Here is a 22299-nt window from a genome sequence, read left to right as displayed (position 1 = left end):
GCCCGGGACGGGGCTCCGGAGGGTCCCGGTCCCCTTTCCAGCACCGGGACTGACACCGGAAGCTGATGTCACCGGCGGGAACCGGCGCTGAGTCACGGCGGGAGCACGGGGACCGGAGGGGGGGGCGGTTCCCACGCCCTTGGGGTCATTCATTCATTCATTTATTTATTCATTCATTCATTCATGCAGGCCCCGCCCCCTCCGGTGTCCCCGCCCGGTGTCCCCGCTGGCAGCGGGCACGGAACGGCTCGGGAGTCCCGGCCGGGCTGTCCCCAGGGTCCCGGTCCCGGTGTCCCGGTTCCGGTGTCCCGTTCGGGCTCCCTACGGTGCCCCTGAGTCCCGGTTCCGGTGTCCCGGTCCCGGTGTTTCGGTCCCGGTTTCCCAGCCAGGCTCGCAGGGGGTCCCGGGGGTCCCGTTCCCGGTGTCCCGGTGCCGGTGTCCGGTTCGGGCTCCCTGCGGTGCCCCTGAGTCCCGGTGTCCCAGGGTCCCGGTCCCGGTGTCCCAGGGTCCCGGTCCCGGTGTCCCGGTCCCGGTGTTCTGTTCGGGCTCCCTACGGTGCCCTGAGTCCCGGTCCCGGTGTCCCGGTCCCGGTGTCCCAGCCAGGCTCTCAGGGGGTCCCGGGGGTCCCAACCGGGCTCTCGGGAGTTCCCAGCCCCGTTCCCGGGGTCCCGGGGGTCCCGGCCGGGCTCTCGGGGGTTCGCAGCCCCGTTCCCGGTGTCCCGGGGGTCCCGGCCGGGCTCTTGGGGGTTCCCGGTCCCGTTCCCGGTGTCCCGGGGTTCCCAGCCCCGTTCCCGAGAGTCCCGGCCGGGCTCTCGGGGGGTTCCCAGCCCCGCTCCCGGTGTCCCGGGGGTCCCAGCCCCGTTCCAGGGGGTCCCGGGGGTTCCCAGCCCCGTTCCCGGTGTCACGGGGGTCCCGGCCGGGCTCTCGGGGGGTTCCCAGCCCCGTTCCCGGGGGTCCCGGGGGTTCCTAGCCCCGTTCCAGGGGGTCCCGGGGGTTCCAGCCCCGGTGTCGGGGGTCCCGGCCGGGCTCTCGGGGGGTTCCCAGCCCCGTTCCCGGTGTCCCGGGGTTCCCAGCCCCGTTCCCGGGGGTCCCGGCCGGGCTCTCGGGGGGTTCCCAGCCCCGTTCCCGGGGGTCCCGGCCGGGCTCTCGGGGGGTTCCCAGCCCCGTTCCCGGTGTCCCGGGGGTCCCAACCGGGCTCTCGGGGGGTTCCCAGCCCCGTTCCCGGGGTCCCGGGGGTCCCGGCCGGGCTCTCGGGGGTTCCCAGCCCCGTTCCCGGGGGTCCCGGCCGGGCTCTCGGGGGTTCCCAGCCCCGTTCCCGGTGTCCCGGGGGTCCCAACCGGGCTCTCGGGGGGTCCCCAGCCCCGTTCCCGGGGTCCCGGGGGTCCCGGCCGGGCTCTCGGGGGTTCCCAGCCCCGGTCCCGGGGGTCCCAACCGGGCTCTCGGGGGTTCCCAGTCCCGTTCCCGGGGGTCCCGGCCGGGCTCTCGGGGGTTCCCAGCCCCGTTCCCGGGGGTCCCGGCCGGGCTCTCGGGGGTTCCCAGCCCCTCTCGCCGTGGCCCCGTCCCGTCCCGGTAAACACTGCGCGGGTAGCCCCGGTTACGGCGTTCCCCGGCGCTGACGTCACCACGTCCGGCGTCCCGTGTTTACGTCGCGCGGCAACGGCCGTGACCATGGCAACGGGGGCGGGGCATGGGCGGGGCTCCGCCAATGAGGGCCGGGAGGGGGCGGGGCCAATGCGGAGGGGGCGGGGCTTGAACCTCCGGGTTCCCGCGCATTTCGCGGAGCGGGGAGGGGACACGGGGGGGACATTGGGGACATTGGGGACACTGGGGGACACGGGGGGGACATTGGGGACACTGGGGGACATTGGGACACGGGGGGGACATTGGGGACACGGGGGGACATGGGGGACACTGGGGGACATTGGGGGACACGGGGGGGACATTGGGGACATTGGGGACACTGGGGGACACGGGGGGGACATTGGGGACAACTGGGGGACATTGGGGACACTGGGGGACACGGGGGGGACACTGGGGACACTGGGGGATATTGGGGACACTGGGGGACATTGGGGACACGGGGGGACATTGGGGACATTGGGGGACATGGGGGGACACTGGGGACACTGGGGGACATTGGGGACACTGGGGGACATTGGGGACACTGGGGGACATTGGGGGACACGGGGGGACATGGGGGACACGGGGGGGACATTGGGGGGACACTGGGGACATTGGGGACACGGGGGACATTGGGGACATTGGGGACACGGGGGGACATTGGGGACACGGGGGGACATTGGGGACATGGGGGGACACTGGGGGATATTGGGGACACTGGGGGACATTTGGGACACTGGGGGGACATGGGGGGACATTGGGGACACTGGGGGACACTGGGGGATATTGGGGACAGTGGGGGACATTTGGGACACGGGGGGACATTGGGGACATTGGGGACATTGGGGGACATTGGGGACATGGGGGGACATTGGGGACACTGGGGGACATTTGGGACACTGGGGGACATTGGGGACATTGGGGGACATTGGGGACATTGGGGACACGGGGGGACATTGGGGACATTTGGGGACACTGGGGGACATTGGGGCACACGGGGGGACATTGGGGGACACTGGGGGGACATGGGGGGGACATTGGGGAACACTGGGGGACATTGGGGGACACGGGGGGGACATTGGGGGACACGGGGGGACATTGGGGACATTGGGGGACATTGGGGGACATGGGGGGGACATTGGGGAACACTGGGGGACATTTGGGGACACCGGGGAGGACATTGGGGACACGGGGGGACATTGAGGGACACTGGGGGACATTTGGGACACTGGGGGACATGGGGGGACATTGGGACACTGGGGGACACTGGGGGATATTGGGGAATTGGGGGACATTTGGGACACTGGGGGACATTGGGGACATGGGGGGATATTGGGGACACTGGGGACATTGGGAACACTGGGGGACACTGAGGGGACACAGGGGGCACACCGAGGGGACATTGGGGGGACACAGGGTACACTGGGGCACACGGGGGGACACGGGGGGACATTGGGGGACACGGGGGGCACTGGGGGGACATTGGGGGGACACTGAAGGACACGGTGGGACACTGGGGGACATTTGGGGACACTTGGGGACATTTGGGGACACGGTGGGGACACAGCAAATCACAGACACGCATCAGGGGGCTCCTCACGTCCCCCCCAGGCCCACCCTGTCCCCCCCCCCCGATGTCCCCCCCGCTGTCCCCTCGCCACCACACCCGGCTGTCACAAGAGTTTTTTATTAAAGTGTCACAAGTGTCACCCCCCCCGCGCGGGGGACAAGGACACGGAGGGGGGGGGGGGGGGGGGGGGGGCGGGGGGGGGGTCCCCAAGGTGACCCCCGCTGTCACCTCGGAGGGGAGGGGACAGGCAGGGGGACAGAGGTGTCACCGCGGCTTCACTTTGGCACTTGGGAGCTTGGCCAGGACCCTGCGGGGACAGGGGGGGGTCGGGGGGGGGTTGGGGACATCCCCCGGGACCCCCCCCCCGGGGGGGGACAGAGGGGACAGAGGGGGGGGGACACGGGGACACTCACCTGGCGCGCAGGTGGCTCAGGTGGCTCCGCACCAGACTCATGTACTGGTCAATCTGGGCCTGGGGACAGGGAGGACACGGGGACACTTGGGGACATTGTGGGGCCGGGGGGGGGTGACAATTGGGGACAAAGCGAGGAGGGGACAGGGGACACACACGGCCTGGCCACCCCCGCAGTGTCGCCGGTGTCGCCGTACCTGGTGGCGCCGGTAGAGCACGGGGAAGGTGAAGGCGCAGATGACACCTGGCCAGGGAGCGCAGTGTCACCTCGGGTCACCACCCTGTCACCCTCCTGTCCCCAGACTGTCCCCAGACTCTGTCCCTGTCCCACTTCCCCTGTCCCCTATCCCCTGTCCCCGTGTCCCCTCCATGTCCCCTCCCATGTCCCCATGTCACCTCGGGTCACCACCCCTGTCACCCTCCTGTCCCCAGGCTGTGTCCCTGTCCCACTTCCCTTGTCCCCTATCCCCGTGTCCCCACCATGTCCCCGTGTCCCCCCATGTCCCCTGTCCCCTCCATGTCCCCATGTGCCCTCCATGTCCCCGTGTCCCCATGTCCCCCCGTTTCCCCACCATGTCCCTGCATCCCCCCCATGTCCCCGTGTCCCCAATGTGCCCCCATGTCCCCATATCCCCCCGTTGTCCCCCCCCATGTCCCCGTGTCCCCAATGTCCCCGTGTCCCCTGTATCCCCATATCCCCCCGTGTCCCCCAGTGTCCCCATGTCCTCCCATGTCCCCAATGTCCCCCCGTGTCCTCCCCATGTCCCCGTGTCCCCTCGTGTCCCCCCATGTCCCCATGTCCCCCTGCATCCCCCATGTCCCCGTGTCCCCCCCATATCCCCATGTCCCCAATGTGCCCCCATGTCCCCATCATGTCCCCAGTGTCCCCCCGTGTCCCCAATGTCCCCAATGTCCCCCCAATGTCCCCAGTGTCCCCGTGTCCCCCACCATGTCCCCCTATGTCCCCAGTGTCCCCATATCCCCCCATGTCCCCATATCCCCCCATGTCCCCAATGTGCCCCCATGTCCCCATCATGTCCCCAGTGTCCCCCCGTGTCCCCAATGTCCCCCCAATGTCCCCCCAATGTCCCCAGTGTCCCCAATGTCCCCAGTGTCCCGTGTACCCCACCATGTCCCCAGTGTCCCCAATGTCCCCATATCCCCCCATGTCCCCGTATCCCCCCCATGTCCCCAATGTCCCCCCATGTCCCCAATGTCCCCAATGTCCCCGTGTCCCCAATGTCGCCATATCCCCCCGTGTCCCCAATGTCCCCATATCCCCCCATGTCCCCAATGTCCCATGTCCCCATATCCCCCAATGTCCCCAGTGTCCCCAATGTCCCCATATCCTCCCATGTCCCCAATGTCCCCATATCCCCCCATGTCCCCAATGTCCCCCCATGTCCCCAATGTCCCCAATGCCCCCGTGTCCCCAATGTCCCCATATCCCCCCATGTCCCCAATGCCCCCGTGTCCCCAATGTCCCCATATCCCCCCATGTCCCCAATGCCCCCGTGTCCCCATATCCCCCCATGTCCCCAATGTCCCCCAATGTCCCCCAATGTCCCCAATGTTCCCCATGTCCCCCAGTGTCCCCCAATGTCCCCAATGCCCCCAGTGTCCCCAATGTCCCCAATGCCCCCCGTGTCCCCAATGTCCCCCCAATATCCCCAATGTCCCCCCGTGTCCCCAATGTCCCCGTGTCCCCTCTCCGTACCCGCTCCCAGCAGGGTCAGCCCGTTGCACACGGCCCCCACGTAGGTGGTCAGCAGGTAGAACAGGAAGGCGAACTGCGGCCACCGCGGTGCCACCGCCACTGTCACTGTCACTGTCACCGGCACCCGCCCCAGGGCCCCCGCCTGCCACCCACAGCCTCGGGCCACCCATGTCCCCTGTGTCCCTGTGTCCCCAACACCCCCCGTGTGTCCCCTTGTGTCCCCCATGTCCCCATGTCCCCCTGTGCCCTCTGTGTCCCCCTGTGTCCCCCATGTCCCCGTGTCCCCAATGTCCCCATGTCCCCTGTGCCCCCCGTGTCCCCAACACCCCCCGTGTGTCCCCTTGTGTCCCCCATGTCCCCATGTCCCCTGTGCCCCTGTGTCCCCAACACCCCCTGTGTGTCCCCAGCGTCCCCAATGCCACTGTGTCCCTGATGTCCCCGTCCCCTGTGCCCCCGTGTCCCCAACATCCCCTGTGTGTCCCCAGCGTCCCCAATGCCACTGTGTCCCCAATGTCCCCATGTCCCCAACACCCCCCGTGTGTCCCCGATGTCCCCATGTCCCCTGTGCCCCCCGTGTCCCCAACACCCACACTGTGTCCCCAGAGGCCCCAATGCCACTGTGTCCCCAATGTCCCCAATACCCCCGTGATCCCCATGTCCCCATGTCCCCTGTGCCCCACATGTCCCCAACACCCCCTGTGTGTCCCCAGCATCCCAAATGCCACTGTGTCCCCAATGTCCCCATGTCCCCTGTGTGTCCCCAGCCTCCCCAATGCCACTGTGTCCCCAGTGTCCCCAACACCCCCTGTGTGTCCCCAGCGTCCCCAATGCCACTGTGTCCCCAATGTCCCCATGTCCCCTGTGTCCCCCGTGTCCCCAACACCCCCTGTGTGTCCCCGATGTCCCCATGTCCCCTGTGTCCCCCGTGTCCCCAACACCCCCTGTGTGTCCCCAGAGTCCCCAATGCCACTGTGTCCCCAATGTCCCCATGTCCCCAACACCCCCCGTGTGTCCCTCTGTGTCCCCCATGTCCCTCTGTGCCCCCCATGTCCACCATGTCCCCCGTGTCCCTGTGTCCCCCCGTGTCCCCAATCCTCCCTGTGTCCCTGATCCTCCCCGTGTCCCCCTGTGTCCCCATGCCCCCCCATGTCCCCACGCCCCCCCCGTGTCCCCGGTGTCACCTTGAGGGACTCGGGGACGCTGTGGACGAGGAAGAGGCGGGTGAGGGTGCGGGTGGCTGTCACCACGTGTCGCGCCAGGTACCGCGCCCAGCGCTGCTGCTGCTCCGGGCTCAGCGTCCCCAGCACCTCCGGCCTGGGGACACACGGGGACAGGGATGGGGACAGGGGACAGGGACAGTGTCAGGGGACAGGGACAGTGTCAGGGGACAGGGACAGTGCCATGGGGACAAGGACAGCGTCAGGGGAATAGGGACAGTGTCAGGGGACAGGGACAGTGCCATGGGGACAGGGACAGTGTCAGGGGACAGAGACAGTGCCACGGGGACAGGGATGGGGACACCGTCAGGGGACAGGGACAGGGGGACAGGGACAGTGTCAGGGGACAGGGACAGCGTCAGGGGACAGGGACAGGGGGACAGGGACAGGGGGACAGGGACAGTGTCAGGGGACAGGGACAGCGTCAGGGGGACAGGGATGGGGACAGGGACAGGGGGACAGGGACAGCGTCAGGGGACAGGGACAGTGCCATGGGGACACCACGGGGACAGGGATGGGGACAGGGACAGCATCAGGGGACAGGGACAGTGCCATGGGGACACCACGGGGACAGGGACAGGGGGACAGGGACAGCGTCAGGGGACAGGGACAGTGCCATGGGGACAGGGACAGCGTCAGGGGACAGGGATGGGGACAGGGGACAGGGGGACAGGGACAGGGATGGGGACAGGGACAGTGCCATGGGGACAGGGACAGCGTCAGGGGACAGGGACAGTGTCAGGGGACAGGGACAGCGTCAGGGGACAGGGACAGTGTCAGGGGACAGGGACAGTGTCAGGGGGACACCATGGGACAGGGACAGTGTCAGGGGGACAGGGATGGGGACAGGGGACAGTGTCAGGGGACAGGGACAGTGCCATGGGGACAGGGACAGTGCCATGGGGACAGGGACAGCGTCAGGGGACAGGGACAGTGTCAGGGGACAGGGATGGGGACAGGGGACAGGGACAGTGCCATGGGGACAGGGACAGTGCCAGGGGACAGGGACAGTGTCAGGGGACAGGGATGGGGACAGGGGACAGGGATGGGGACAGGGACAGTGCCATGGGGACAGGGACAGTGTCAGGGGACAGGGACAGTGCCATGGGGACAGGGACAGTGTCAGGGGACAGGGATGGGGACAGGGATGGGGACAGCGTCAGGGGACAGTGCCATGGGGACAGGGACAGCGTCAGGGGACAGGAATGGGGACAGGGGACAGGGACAGCATCAGGGGACAAGGACAGCGTCAGGGGAACAGGGACAGTGTCAGGGACAGGGACAGTGTCAGGGGACAGGGACAGTGCCATGGGGACAGGGACAGTGCCATGGGGACAGGGACAGCGTCAGGGGAACAGGGACAGTGTCAGGGGACAGGGACAGTGCCATGGGGACAGGGACAGCATCAGGGGACAGGGACAGTGTCAGGGGACAGGGACAGTGCCATGGGGACAGGGACAGCGTCAGGGGACAGGGACAGTGCCATGGGGACACCACGGGGACAGGGACAGTGTCAGGGGGACAAGGACAGTGTCAGGGGGACATCATGGGGACAGGGACAGTGTCGGGACAGGGACAGCGTCAGGGAACAGGGATGCGGACAGGGACAGCGTCAGGGGGACAGGGACAGTGTCAGGGGGACAGGGACAGTGTCAGGGGGACATCATGGGGACAGGGACAGCGTCAGGGGACAGGGACAGCGTCAGGGGGGACAGGGACAGTGCCATGGGGACACCATGGGGGACAGGGCGGGGACAGTGTCAGGGGGACAGGGACAGTGTCAGGGGGACAGCACGGGGACAGGGGGACAAAGACAGCGTCAGGGGACAGGGATGGGGACAGGGATGGGAACAGGGACAGGGGGACAGGGACAGCGTCAGGGGAACAGGGATGGGGACAGGGACAGTGCCAGGGGGACAAGGACAGCGTCAGGGGACAGGGACAGTGCCATGGGGACACCACGGGGACAGGGACAGTGTCAGGGGACAGGGACAGTGTCAGGGGGACAGCACAGGGACAGGGACAGCGTCAGGGGACAGGGACAGTGTCAGGGGACAGGGACAGTGTCAGGGGGACACCATGGGGACAGGGACAGTGTCAGGGGGACAGGGACAGCGTCAGGGGACAGGGACAGTGTCAGGGGACAGGGACAGTGTCAGGGGACAGGGATGGGGACAGGGACAGGGTAGGGTGAAGAAGAACAGGGACAAATCGAGAGGTGACAAAGGACACGGCAACACCCCCAGGATGGGCACAAAGCCACCAGCGCCACCCAGACGTCCCCAGGGGTGGCAGGGAGGGGACAGCAGGGAGGGGACAGGGGGGGGTGGCAGGGAGGGGACAGCGGGGAGGGGACAGCGGGGAGGGGACAGCAGGGAGGGGACAGCAGGGAGGGGACAGGGGGGTGGCAGGGAGGGGACAGAGGGGGGTGGCACGGAGGGGACAGCAGGGAGGGGACAGCAGGGAGGGGACAGCAGGGAGGGGACAGGGACAGTGTCCCCAGTGTCACTCACCGCACGGGGGGCTCCGGGGGGGGTGGGCTCAGTGTCCCCAAGGCCACCCGGCGCAGGCGCAGGGGGACGGTGACAGCCAGCACCGCCAGCGCCCCGTAGGCGCCCACCGAGATGGCGCTGAAGCGTGACAGGGACCCCAGTGCCACCAGTGCCACCAGTAAGGCCAGCGCCGAGCGCTGGGGCACCCGCCAGTACAGCAGCTCCCACACTGAGGGACACGGGGACACGTGGGTGACACTGCTGTCCCCTCCAGGGCTCCTCCCAGTGCCTCCCAGTGCTCCCAGTTTCTCCCAGTGCCCCTTTGGAGTCCCCCCCAGTTCCTTACTGGTGCCTCCCAGTGCTCCCAGTGTTCCCAGTGACCCTCCGGAGTCCCCCCCAGTTCCTTACCGGTGCCTCCCAGTGCCCTCCAAGTGGTCCCCAGTTTCTCCCAGTGCCCTTCCAGTGCCCCCCCAGTGGTTCCCAGTTTCTCCCAGTGCTCCCAGTCCCAACCCAGTGCTCCTCCAGAGTCCCTCCTGTCCTTCCCAGTGCCCCCTCAGTGGTTCCCAGTTTCTCCCAGTGCCCCCCCCCAGTGGTTCCCAGTCCCTCCCAGTGCCTCCCAGTGCTCCCAGTCCCAACCCAGTGCCTCCCCAGTGTCCCCCCAGTGGTTCCCAGTTTCCCCAGTGCCACCAGTGCCACCAGTAAGGCCAGCGCCGAGCGCTGGGGCACCCGCCAGTACAGCAGCTCTCGCCGAGCGCTGGGGCACCCGCCAGTACAGCAGCTCCCACACTGAGGGACACAGGGACACGCGGGTGACACTGCTGTCCCCTCCAGGGCTCCTCCCAGTGCCTCCCAGTGCTCCCAGTTTCTCCCAGTGCCCCTTGGAGTCCCCCCCAGTTCCTTACTGGTGCCTCCCAGTGCTCCCAGTCCCTCCCAGTGCTCCCCAGTTTCTCCCAGTGCCTCCCAGTCCCAACCCAGTGCTCCTCCACAGCCCCTCCTGTCCCTCCCAGTGCCCCCCCAGTGGTTCCCAGTGCCCTCCAGTGCTCCCAGTGCTCCCCCAGAATCCCTCCCAGTGCCTCCCCAGTGGTTCCCAGTGCCTCCCAGTGCCCCTCGGAGTCCCCCCCAGTTCCTTACTGGTGCCTCCCAGTGCTCCCAGTCCCTCCCAGTGCCCATCTGGAGTCCCCCCCAGTTCCTTACTGGTGCCTCCCAGTGCCCCCCCAGTGGTCCCCAGTTTCTCCCAGTCCCTCCCAGTGCTCCTCCGGAGTCCCTCCCAGTGCCCTCCAAGTGGTTCCCAGTTTCTCCCAGTGCCCTTCCAGTGCCCCCCCAGTGGTTCCCAGTTTCTCCCAGTGCCTCCTCAGTGCTCCCAGTCCCAACCCAATGCTCCTCTGGAGTCCTCCTGTCCCTCCCAGTGCCCCCCCAGTGGTCCCCAGTTTCTCCCAGTCCCTCCAGTGCCCCCCCAGGGGTTCCCAGTTTCTCCCAGTGGCTCCCAGTGCCTCCCAGTTTCTCCCAGTGCCCCCCCAGTGGTTCCCAGTTTATCCCAGTTCCCACCCAGTGGTCCCCAGTCTCTCCCAGTGCCCCCCTAGTGGTTCCCAGTTTCTCCCAGCTTCTCCCAGTGCCCTCCCAGTTTCTCCCAGTGCCTCCCCAGTGTCTCCCAGTCCCTCCCAGTGCCCCCCCAGGGGTTCCCAGTCCCTCCCAGTGCCTCCCAGTGCCCTCCCAGTTTCTCCCAGTGCCTCCCCAGTGGTTCCCAGTGCCCTCCCAGTTTCTCCCAGTGCCTCCCCAGTGTCTCCCAGTCCCTCCCAGTGCCCCCCCAGTGTTTCCCAGTCCCTCCCAGTGCCTCCCCAGTGGCTCCCAGTGCCTCCCAGTTTCTCCCAGTGCCCCCCAGTGGTCCCAGTTTCTCCCAGTGCCCCCCAGTGGTTCCCAGCGCCTCCCAGTTTCTCCCAGTGGTTCCCAGTCCCTCCCAGTGCCCCCCCAGTGGTTCCCAGTCCCTCCCAGTGGTTCCCACTTTCTCCCAGTGCCCTCCCAGTGCCCCCAAGTGGTCCCCAGATTCTCCCAGTCCCTCCCAGTGCCCTCCCAGTCCCTCCCAGTGCCCCCCAGTGGTTCCCAGTGGTTCCCAGTTTCTCCCAGTGCCCCCCCAGTTGTTCCCAGTGCCCTCCCAATGGTTCCCAGTCCCTCCCAGTGCCTCCCCAGTGGTTCCCAGTTTCTCCCAGTTTCTCCCAGTGCCCCCCCAGTGGTTCCCAGTCCTCCCAGTTTCTCCCAGTGCCCCCCCAGTGGTTCCCAGTTTCTCCAGTGTCCCGACAGTTGTTCCCAGTGCCCTCCCAATGGTTCCCAGTCCCTCCCAGTGCCTCCCCAGTGGTTCCCAGTCCCTCCCAGTGCCCCCCCAGTGGTTCCCAGTCCCTCCCAGTTTCTCCCAGTGCCCCCCCAGTGGTTCCCAGCGCCTCCCAGTCCCTCCCAGTGCCTCCCAGTTTCTCTCAGTGCCCTCCCAGTGCCCCCCCAGTTTCTCCCAGCGCCTCCCAGTTCCCATTCGGGAGCCCCCCGTTGCTCCCGGTGCCCTTCCCGGTTCCTCCCGGTTCCGCACCTGCCCCCTCCATGGCTCGGCGGCCGTTACCGGGTTTTTGGGGGGGGGTCACCCCCTATTTTTATCCGCCAATGGCGGCGGTGCCCGCGGGACCCTCCCCGAAATTGGACCCCGGGAGCCGCCCCCTCCCCACCCCACCCCGGCCCCCGCCCCCCTCGCGCTCCGATTGGCCGCTCACCCTGTCCGTCAGCGCCCGCCGCGCTCGCTGATTGGTCCGGAGGCGGAGGGGGCGGGGCTGAGGCGGGAGGGGGCTCCGGGAGGGGCGGGCGGGGGCGCCCCCTGGCGGGGGGGAGGGGAGCGGCGCGGGGGATGCTGGGAGGAAAAAATGGGGGGGGGGAGTGAGAGGGGTTCAGATGGACCCCCCCAAGGGACCCCCAAAATCAACCTGGGGGACCCCCAAATCCCCCCCAGGGACCCCCAAATTAACCTGGGGACCCCCAAATTAACCCGGGGACCCCCAAAATCCACCCCGGGGACCCCCAAATCCCCCCCGGGGACCCCAAAATCCCCCCAGGGACCCTCAAATCCCCCCTGAGACCCCCAAATCCACCCCGGGAACCCCAAATCCACCCCAGGGACCCTCAAATCCCCCCCGGGGACCCCCAGATTCCTCCCCAGTGACCCCCAAATCCACCCCGGGACCCCAAAATCCACCCCAGGGACCCCAAATTAACCTGGGGACCCCCAAAATCAACCCGGGGACCCCCAAATTAACCTGGGGACCCCCAAATCCACCCCAGGGACCCCAAATCCACCCCGGGAACCCCAAATTCACCCCAGGGACCCCCAAATTAACCTGGGGACCCCCAAATTCACCCCAGGGACCCCAAAATCAACCCGGGGACCCCCAAATTAACCCGGGGACCCCCAAATCCACCCCAGGGACCCCAAAATCCACCCCCGGGACCCCCAAATTCACCTGGGGACCCCCAAAATCAACCTGGGGACCCCCAAATTAACCCGGGGACCCCCAAATCCACCCCAGGGACCCCCAAATCAACCCGGGGACCCCAAAATCAACCCCAGGGACCCCCAAATCCCCCCCAGGGACCCCAAAATCCCCCCCAGGGACCCCCAAATCAACCCGGGAACCCCAAAATCCACCCCAGGGACCCCCAAATTAACCCCAGGGACCCCAAATTCACCCCGGGGACCCCAAAATCCACCCCGGGAACCCCAAATTAACCTGGGGACCCCAAATTCACCCAGGGACCCCCAAAATCCACCCCAGGGACCCCCAAATTAACCTGGGGACCCCCAAAATCCACCCGGGGACCCCCAAAATCAACCCGGGGACCCCAAATCAACCCGGGGACCCCCAAAATCCTCCCCAGGGACCCCCAAATTCACCCCAGGGACCCCCAAATTCACCCCGGGGACCCCCAAATCCACCCCAGGGACCCCCAAATCAACCTGGGGACCCCAAAATCAACCCGGGGACCCCAAAATCAACCCGGGGACCCCCAAATCCACCCCGGGGACCCCAAATTCACCCCGGGACCCCCAAATTCACCCCAGCGACCCCCAAATTAACCTGGGACCCCCAAAATCCACCCCAGGGACCCCCAAATTCACCCCAGGGACCCCCAAATCCACCCCGGGACCCCCAAATCCCCCCCAGGGACCCCCAAATTCACCTCAGGGACCCCCAAATCCCCCCCGGGACCCCAAATCCACCCCAGGGACCCCAAATTCAACCCAGGGACCCCCAAATCCCCCCCGGGGACCCCCAAATTCACGCCGGGGACCCCCAAATCCCTCCCTGAGACCCCCAAATCCCCCCCGGGGACCCCCAAATCCCCCCCAGTGACCCCCAAATCCACCCCGGGTACCCCAAATCCCCCCCGGGAACCCCAAATCCCCCCCGGGGACCCCCAAATCCTCCCAGGGACCCCCAAATCCCCCCCAGGGACCCCAAATCCCCCCCAGGGACCCCCAAATCCCCCCCGGGGACCCCCAAATCCTCCCAGGGACCCCCAAATCCCCCCCCTGATACCCCCAAACTCCCCCAGAGACCCCCAAATCCCCCCCGGGGACCCCCAAATTCACCCAGAGACCCCCAAATTCAACCCGGGGACCCCCAAATTAACCTGGGGACCCCCAAAATCCACCCCGGGGACCCCCAAAATCCACCCCAGGGACCCCCAAATCAACCCGGGGACCCCCAAATCCACCCCAGGGACCCCCAAATCCCCCCAGGGACCCCCAAATCCCCCCCGGGGACCCCCAAATCCCCCCCAGTGACCCCCAAATCGCCCCCTGAGACCCCCAAATCCACCCCGGGGACCCCCAAATCCCCCCCAGGGACCCCCAAATCCCCCCCAGGGACCCCCAAATCCCCCCCTGGGACCCCCAAATCCACCCCGGGTACCCCAAATCCCCCCAGGGACCTCCAAATACCCCCCGGGGACCCAAATTCAACCCAGGGACCCCCAAATCAACCCAGGGACCCCCAAATCCTCCCCCAGTGACCCCAAATCCCCCCCAGGGACCCTCAAATCCCCCCACGTGTACCCGAACTCCCCCGGGGACCCCCAAACTCCCCCAGAGACCCCCAAATCCCCCCCAGGGACCCCAAATCCCCCCTTGAGACCCCCAAATCCCCCCCAGTGACCCCCAAATCCACCCCGGGGACCCCCAAATTCACCCCGGGGACCCCAAAATCCTCCCCAGAGACCCCCAAATCCCCCCCTGAGACCCCCAAATCCTCCCTGAGACCCCCAAATCCTCCCCAGGGACCCCCAAATCCCCCCCAGGGACCCCCAAATCCCCTCCAGGGACCCCCAAACTCCCCCAGAGACCCTCAAATCCCCCCCGGGGACCCCAAATTCAACCCAGGGACCCCAAATTCAACCCAGGGACCCCCAAATCGCCCCCCTGAGACCCCCAAATCAACCCGGGGACCCCAAAATCCTCCCCAGGGACCCCCAAATCAACCCGGGGACCCCCAAATCCACCCCGGGGACCCCAAAATCCTCCCCAGAGACCCCCAAATCCACCTCAGGGACCCCCAAACTCCCCCAGAGACCCCCAAATCCCTCCCTGAGACCCCCAAATCCCCCCCAGGGACCCCCAAATCCCCCCAGTGACCCCCAAATCCCCCCACGTGTACCCGAACTCCCCCGGGGACCCCCAAATCCCCCCCTGATACCCCCAAACTCCCCCAGAGACCCTCAAATCCCCCCCAGGGACCCCCAAATCCACCCCGGGTACCCCAAATCCACCCCAGGGACCCCCAAATCGCCCCCAGGGACCCCCAAATCAACCCGGGGACCCCAAAATCCTCCCCAGGGACCCCCAAATCAACCCGGGGACCCCCAAATCCACCCCGGGGACTCCAAAATCCTCCCCAGAGACCCCCAAATCCACCTCAGGGACCCCCAAACTCCCCCAGAGACCCTCAAGTCCCCCCCGGGGACCCCCAAATCCACCCCAGTGACCCCCAAACTCCCCCAGAGACCCCCAAATCCCTCCCTGAGACCCCCAAATCCCCCCAGGGACCCTCAAATCCCCCCACGTGTACCCGAACTCCCCCGGGGACCCCCAAATTCCTCCCCAGGGACCCCCAAACTCCCCCAGAGACCCCCAAATCCCTCCCTGAGACCCCCAAATCCATCCCAGGGACCCCCAAATCCACCCCAGTGACCCCCAAACTCCCCCCCAGGGACCCCCAAATCTCCCCCAGAGACCCTCAAGTCCCCCCAGTGACCCCCAAATCCACCCCAGGGACCCCCAAATCCACCCCGGGTACCCCAAAATCCACCCCAGGGACCCCCGAATTCCTCCCAGGGACCCCAAATCCCCCCCAGGGACCCCCAAATCCACCCCGGGAACCCCAAATCCACCCCAGGGACCCCCAAATCCCTCCCTGAGACCCCCAAATCCTCCCCAGTGACCCCCAAATCCCTCCCTGAGACCCCCAAATCCCCCCCAGGGACCCCCAAACTCCCCCAGGGACCCCCAAATCCTCCCTGGGACCCCCAAATCCCCCCCAGGATATCCCCGACCCCCCCCCCCATGGACCCCCATCCTCACCCGAACTCCTGGGGGGCTCCTCGGGCTCCCCCAAACCCCCCAGGGCCCCCCCCAACTCCAGCCTCGCCTCGGGGGGGGCCGGGGGCTCCCCGGGACGTTTTGGGGGGGCCCTGGCGGCCCCTCGGGGGGGGGTCCGACCCCCGGGGGGACCCCCCCGAGCTCAGGCGGGGGGAGGGGCGGCCCCGCCGGGGGTCCCGGGGGTCCCGGCGGCCCCGGGGTCCCGGTTGGGTTTGGGGGTCCCCCCCGGGCCGGAAGGCGATGTAGGAGAAGGTGAGTTCCCGGGGGGGGGGTCCCCAAGGTTGGGGGGATCCCCGGGGACCCCCCAAGCCGCCGCCCGCTCCTCGTCTTCATCTTCATCCTCCTCATCCTCCTCCTCCTCCTCCTCCTCGGGGGGCTCCGGCGCCGGCAGCTCCGGGAAATCCGAGTCGGCACCTGGGGGGGGTTCGGGGGGTTCGGGGGGGTTTTTGGGGTTCACTGGGGGGGTTCGGGCAGGGTTCGGGGTTCACTGGGGGGGTTCGGGGGTTTTTGGGGGGGTTTGGGGTTCACTGGGGAGGGTTTGGGGTTCACTGGGGGGGTTCGGGGGGGGGTTGGGGTTCACTGGGGGGGGTTTGGGGTTCAGTGGGGGGGTTCGGGCAGGGTTCGGGGTTCACTGGGGGGGTTTGGGGGTTTTTGGGGTTCACTGGGGGTGTTTGGGGTTCACTGGGGGGGGTTTGGGGTTCGGGGGGGGTTCGGGGTTCACTGGGGGGGGTTTGGGGTTCAATGGGGGGGTTCAGGGAGGGTTTGGGGTTCACTGGGGGGGTTCGGGGGGGTTTGGGGTTCACTGGGGGGGTTCGGGGGTTTTTGGGGTTCACTGGGGAGGGTTTGGGGTTCACTGGGGGGTGTTTGGGGTTCACTGGGGGGGTTCGGGGGTTTTTGGGGTTCACTGGGGGTGTTCGGGGTTCACTGGGGGGGTTCGGGGAGGGTTTGGGGTTCACTGGGGGTTTTTGGGTTCACTGGGGGGGTTCGGGGGGGTTTTTGGGGTTCACTGGGGGGGTCGGGACAGCCCCCGGCCCGGGGGGGGTCCCCGCTCACCCTCGGTGGAGTCCGGTGTGGTGGAGGCCGTGGACGGAGCCTCTTCTGGGGGGGGGGGGGGCGGCACGGGGGGGACCCCAAAACTTGGTCCGCACTTCCCGGGACCCCCGAGCGCGCCCCGTGTCCCGGTCCCGGTCAGTTCCGGACCCTCCATCCCGGTTCGTGCATCCCCGGGACCTCCCGGTCCCCCCATCCCCGGTGTCCCATCCCCGGTGTTCCCGGTGCCTCCAAGTCCCGGTCCCCGTGTCCCCGGCGCCTCCCGGTCCCCCCATCCCCGGTCCCCCCATCCCCGGTGTCCCTGGTGCCTCCAAGTCCCGGTCCCCGTGTCCCCGGCGCCTCCCGGTCCCCCCCATCCCCGGTGTCCCATCCCCGGTGTCCCATCCCCGGTGTCCCATCCCCGGTGTCCCCGGTGCCTCCGAGTCCCGGTCCCCGTGTCCCCGGCGCCTCCCGGTACCGTCGCCCCCGGTACCTTTATCCCCGGTACCTCCCTGCATCCCATCCCCGCCCGTGCCCGGTTTCCCCATCCCGGTTCCCGCAGCCCCGGACCCTCCCGGTGCCGGTCCCGTTATCCCCGGTAACTCCCGGACCCCTCATCCCGGCCACTCCCAGTCCTCCGGTGCCCGGTTCCTCCCGGTTCCCCCATCCCCGGACCCTCCCGGTGCCCGGTCCCGCTGTCCCCCCGGACCCCTCATCCCGGCCACTCCCAGTCCTCCGGTGCCCGGTTCCTCCCGGTTCCCCATCCCCGGACCCTCCCGGTGCCCGGTCCCGCTGTCCCCGGTAACTCCCGGACCCCTCATCCCGGCCACTCCCAGTCCTCCGGTGCCCGGTTCCTCCCGGTTCCCCCATCCCCGTCCCCTCCCGGTGCCCGGTCCCGTTATCCCCGGTAACTCCCGGACCCCTCATCCCGGCCACTCCCAGTCCTCCGGTGCCCGGTTCTTCCCGGTTCCCGCAGTCCCGTCCCCTCCCGGTGCTGCCCCGATCCCCGAGCACTCCCGATCCCGCCATTCCCGGTTCCCGGTGCCGGATCCATCCCCGGTTCCCGGTGCCGGATCCATCCCCGGTTCCCGGTGCCTCCATCCGCGGCCACTCCCAGTCCTCCCGTGCCCGGCTCCTCCCGGTTCCCGCAGCCCCCGGTCCGCCCGGTCCGCCCCGGTGCCCCCATCCCCGGTTGTCCCTGGCCCCTCCCTGTTCTCCGCTGCCGGTACCGATCCCCGGTACCGATCCCCGGTACCGATCCCCGGTACCGATTCCCGGTTCCTCCCGCATCCCGCAGCCCCTCCCGCACCCTCCATCCCAGCCCCACCCCGCGCCCCGTTCCCGGTGCCCGGTTCCCGGTTCCCGCTACTCCATCCCCGGCCCCTCCCGGTGCCGCCGCCCCTTCCCCGCTCCCCGCTGCCGCTCCCCGGTGCCGGTTCCCGGTGCCGGTTCCCGCTCCGTACTGCAGTGGGCGAAGCCCAGGACCTGCCCCATGGCGGCGGCCCCCGCATGGGGCTCCCGGTCTCGCTCGGCCCCGCCGCCCCCGGGCCGGCCCCGCCGCGCATCACCGCAGCGCCATGGCGGGGCCCGAGGCCACGGACAAAGGGCGGCGGCGGCGGCGGCGGCGGCGGCGGCGGCGGAGAGGGGCGGGGCGGGGGGCGGGACCGCACCGGAGAGCCGGGAATGGGGAACCGGCACCGGGAATCGGGAATGGGGAACCGGCACCGGGAACCGGCACTGGAAAGCCGGGAATGGGGAACCGGGAACGGGGAACCGGGAATGGGGAACCGGCACCGGGAACCGGCACTGGAAAGCCGGGAATGGGGAACCGGGAACGGGGAACCGGGAATGGGGAACCGGCACCGGAGAGCCGGGAATGGGGAACCGGCACCGGGAACCGGCACTGGAGAGCCGGGAATGGGGAACCGGGAATGGGGAACCGGCACCGGAGAGCCGGGAATGGGGGAACCGGCACCGGGAACCGGCACCGGGAACCGGGAATGGGGAACCGGGAATGGGGAACCGGCACTGGAAAGCCGGGAATGGGGAACCGGGAATGGGGAACCGGCACCGGGAACCGGCACCGGAGAGCCGGGAATGGGGAACCGGCACCGGGAACCGGCACCGGGAACCGGCACTGGAAAGCCGGGAATGGGGAACCGGCACCGGGAATCGGGAATGGGGAACCGGCACCGGGAACCGGGAATGGGGAACCGGGAATGGGGAACCGGCACCCGGAACGGGCACTGGAGAGCCGGGAATGAGGAACTGGAATGGGGAACCGGGAATGGGGAACCGGCACCGGGAACCGGGAACCGGACCCGGCACCGGAGAGCTGGGAATGGGGAACCGGGAATGGGGAACCGGCACCGGGACCCGACACGGGCACCGGGAATCAAGAACCGCGAACTGGCACCGGGAACCGGCACCGGGAACCGGGAATGGGGAACCGGCACCGGGACCCGACACGGGCACCGGGAACCCAGAACCGCGAACCGGCACCGGAGACCCGGGAACCGGCACCGGGAACGGGGAAGCGACACTGGGAACCGGGAACCGGGAACCGAGAACGGAGATCTGGAACCGGCACCGGGACCCGGGCACCGACCCCGGGGCTCCCCGGTTCCCCTCGGAGTCGCCGGGACCTCCCAGTGCCCCCCAGTCCCTCCCAGTGTCCCCCAGTCCCTCCCAGTGTCCCCCAGTGTCCCCCAGTCCCTCCCAGTGTCCCCCCCCAGTGCACCCCCAGTCCCTCCCAGTGTCCCCCCCCAGTGCACCCCCAGTCCCTCCCAGTGTCCTCCAGTCCCTCCCAGTCCCTCCCAGTGTCCTCCAGTGCCCCCCAGTCCCTCCCAGTGTCCCCCCAGTGCCCCCCAGTGTCCCCCAATGTCCCCCCCAGTCCCTCCCAGTGTCCCCCCAGTGTCCCCCCAGTGTCCCCCAGTGACCCCTCAGTCTCTCCCAGTGCCCCCAGTCCCTCCCAGTGTCCCCCAGTGTCCTCCAGTGACCCCTCAGTCCCTCCCAGTGTCCTCCCAGTGTCCCCCAGTCCCTCCCAGTCCCTCCCAGTGTCCTCCCAGTGTCCCCCAATGTCCCCCCCAGTCCCTCCCAGTGTCCCCCAGTCCCTCCCAGTGTCCCCCCCAGTCCCTCCCAGTGTCCCCCCAGTGTCCCCCAGTGTCCCCCAGTGTCCCCTCAGTCCCCCCAGTGTCCCCCAGTGTCCCCCATTCCCCCCCAGTCCCTCCCAGTGTCCCCAGTGTCCCCCCCCAGTGTCCCCCCCAGTGTCCCCCCCAGTCCCTCCCAGTGTCCCCCAGTGTCCCTCCCAGTCCCTCCCAGTGTCCCCCAGTGTCCCCCAGTGTCCCCCAGTGTCCCCCCAGTGTCCCCCCCAGTGTCCTCCAGTGTCCCCCAGTCCCTCCCAGTCCCTCCCAGTGTCCCCCCAGTGTCCCCTCAGTCCCTCCCAGTCCCTCCCAGTCCCCAGAATCGGAGAGCTCGGGTGACACCGGATGGACACGGGTGGGGGGACCCCGGGGGGGTTCGGTTGGGGACACTGGGGACACTGGAGGGACTGGGAGGGACTGGGGGGACACCAGGGGACCCCGGGGGGTTCGGTTGGGGACACTGGGGACACTGGGAGGGACTGGGAGGGACTGGGGGGACACTGGGGGGGGACACTGGGGACACTGGGGGACACTGGGAGGGGCTGAGGGGTCACTGGAGGACACTGGGAGGGACTGGGAGGGACTGGGGGACACTGGGAGGGGACATTGGGGGACACTGGGGGACACTGGGGGGACACTGGGGGACACTGGGGGACACTGGGAGGGGACACTGGGAGGGGACACTGGGGGACACTGGGAGGGATTGAGGGGACACTGGGGGACACTGGGAGGGACTGGGGGGACACTGGGGGACACTGGGGGGACACTGGGGGACACTGGGGGACACTGGGGGGACACTGGTGGGACACTGGGGGGACACTGGGGGGACACTGGGAGGGGACACTGGGAGGGGACACTGGGAGGGGACACTGGGAGGGGACACTGGGGGGGACACTGGGGGACACTGGGGGGACACTGGGAGGGACTGGGGGGACACTGGGGGGACACTGGGGGACACTGGGGGACACTGGGAGTGGACACTGGGAGGGGACACTGGGAGGGGACACTGGGGGACCCCGGGGGACACTGGGGGACACTGGGGGACACTGGGGACACACTGGGGACACACTGGGAGGGGACACTGGGGGACACTGGGGGGACACTGGGAGGGGACACTGGGGGACACTGGGGGGACCCCGGGGGACACTGGGGGACACTGGAGACACTGGGAGGGACTGGGGGGACCCCGGGGGGGTTCGGCTGGGGACACTGGGGGACACTGGGGGGGAGACACTGGGAGGGGACACTGGGGGGACACTGGGGGACACTGGGAGGGGACACTGGTGGACACTGGGAGGGACTGGGGAGGACCCCGGGGGACACTGGGGGACACTGGGAGGACACACTGGGCGTTACTGGGGGACACTGGGAGGACACACTGGGCGTTACTGGGGGATACTGGGAGGACACACTGGGCGTTACTGGTCCCACGCGCCGCCGTTGCCGCTTTAAGGAGCCCCGGGGCCGCTCCGGTCGCCGCCGCCGTTACCGGGAGGGGCGGGGCCCATGGGGGGCGGGGCCTCTCGCCGCCACCGGCGGGTCCGGCCCCCGCCGCCACCGGAAGGGCCCGGACCGGCCGCCGCCGCCAGCATGAGGTGAGCGGGGATCGCTACTGGGAGCACTGGGAGCAACTGGGAGCAACTGGGAGCAACTGGGAGCAACTGGGAGCAACTGGGAGAAGCGGGGGAAGGGTTAACGGGGAGCGGGGGGTACCGGGGATCGGTACCGGCGGCGCTGGGAGCGCTGGGGGTCGGTACTGGGTGAACTGGGAGAGCCGGTAACGGGTACCGGGGGCGCCGGTAACGGGCGCTGGGGGAACTGGGAGCGGGCACTGGGGGAACTGGGCAGCAGCGGCTGAGCCGGGAGCCGGAACTGGGAGCACCGGGAAGCGGTACTGGGAGCGCTGGGAAACCGGGAAGTGGCACTGGGAGCACTGGGAATGGGACTGGGGCACTGGGAGCACTGGGAGCACTGGGAGCACTGGGAGCACTGGGAATTGGTACTGGGAGCGCTGGAAAACCGGGAAGTGGCACTGGGAGCACTGGGAATTGGGGCTGGGGGCACTGGGAATTGGGGCTGGGGGCACTGGGAGCACTGGGAATTGGGGCTGGGGGCACTGGGAGCACTGGGAATTGGGACTGGGGGCACTGGGAGCACTGGGAATTGGGGTTGGGGGCACTGGGAGCACTGGGAATTGGGGCTGGGGGCACTGGGAGCACTGGGAGCACTGGGAGCACTGGGAATTGGTACTGGGAGCGCTGAAAACCGGGAAGTGGCACTGGGAGCACTGGGAATTGGGGTTGGGGGCACTGGGAGCACTGGGAATTGGGGCTGGGGGCACTGGGAGCACTGGGAGCACTGGGAGCACCGGGAAGCGGTACTGGGAGCGCTGGAAAACCGGGAAGTGGCACTGGGAGCACTGGGAATTGGGGCTGGGGGCACTGGGAGCACTGGGAATTTGGACTGGGGGCACA

General features: G+C 68.5%; 3 protein-coding genes and 1 long non-coding RNA gene across 4 annotated transcripts in view; 1 reads left to right on the top strand and 3 right to left on the bottom strand.

Moving 5' to 3' along the window:
- Positions 1-3367: 3367 nt before the first annotated feature.
- LOC131590064 (reticulon-2-like) lies at positions 3368-11709 on the bottom strand. The gene is made up of 7 exons (XM_058859923.1): positions 11601-11709; positions 9050-9257; positions 6501-6633; positions 5320-5392; positions 3800-3846; positions 3604-3662; positions 3368-3497 (listed from the first exon to the last, which is right to left on the bottom strand). Exons 1-7 carry the CDS (start codon positions 11611-11613, stop codon positions 3455-3457), a joined length of 576 nt encoding a protein of 191 aa, XP_058715906.1. The 5' UTR covers positions 11614-11709; the 3' UTR covers positions 3368-3454.
- LOC131590065 (uncharacterized) lies at positions 7841-8718 on the top strand. The gene is made up of 3 exons (XR_009279943.1): positions 7841-8099; positions 8582-8632; positions 8696-8718. It is a non-coding gene; the product is annotated as an uncharacterized LOC131590065 (long non-coding RNA).
- A 4086-nt stretch (positions 11710-15795) lies between the features above and the next one.
- LOC131590007 (reticulon-2-like) lies at positions 15796-19029 on the bottom strand. The gene is made up of 3 exons (XM_058859798.1): positions 18146-19029; positions 16707-16751; positions 15796-16067 (listed from the first exon to the last, which is right to left on the bottom strand). The coding sequence occupies exons 1-3, from the start codon at positions 18174-18176 to the stop codon at positions 15796-15798; spliced, it is 348 nt and encodes a 115-aa protein (XP_058715781.1). The 5' UTR covers positions 18177-19029.
- A 2244-nt stretch (positions 19030-21273) lies between these two features.
- Positions 21274-22299, bottom strand: part of SUPT5H (SPT5 homolog, DSIF elongation factor subunit) — a 42908-nt gene continuing 41882 nt past the window's right edge. The window contains exons 24-25 of the mRNA XM_058859796.1: positions 21552-21697; positions 21274-21456 (exon numbers count right to left, since the gene is read on the bottom strand). Of these exons, the coding sequence (XP_058715779.1) occupies positions 21274-21456; positions 21552-21697 (329 nt within the window). The remainder of the gene's footprint in view (positions 21457-21551; positions 21698-22299) is intronic.

The sequence above is a fragment of the Poecile atricapillus genome, chromosome 31, assembly GCF_030490865.1.
Source record: "Poecile atricapillus isolate bPoeAtr1 chromosome 31, bPoeAtr1.hap1, whole genome shotgun sequence".
NCBI classification, from domain to species: domain Eukaryota; kingdom Metazoa; phylum Chordata; class Aves; order Passeriformes; family Paridae; genus Poecile; species Poecile atricapillus.
The sequence above is the reverse complement of the archived record's forward strand: the minus strand, read 5'-3'. Positions and strand labels throughout refer to the sequence as shown.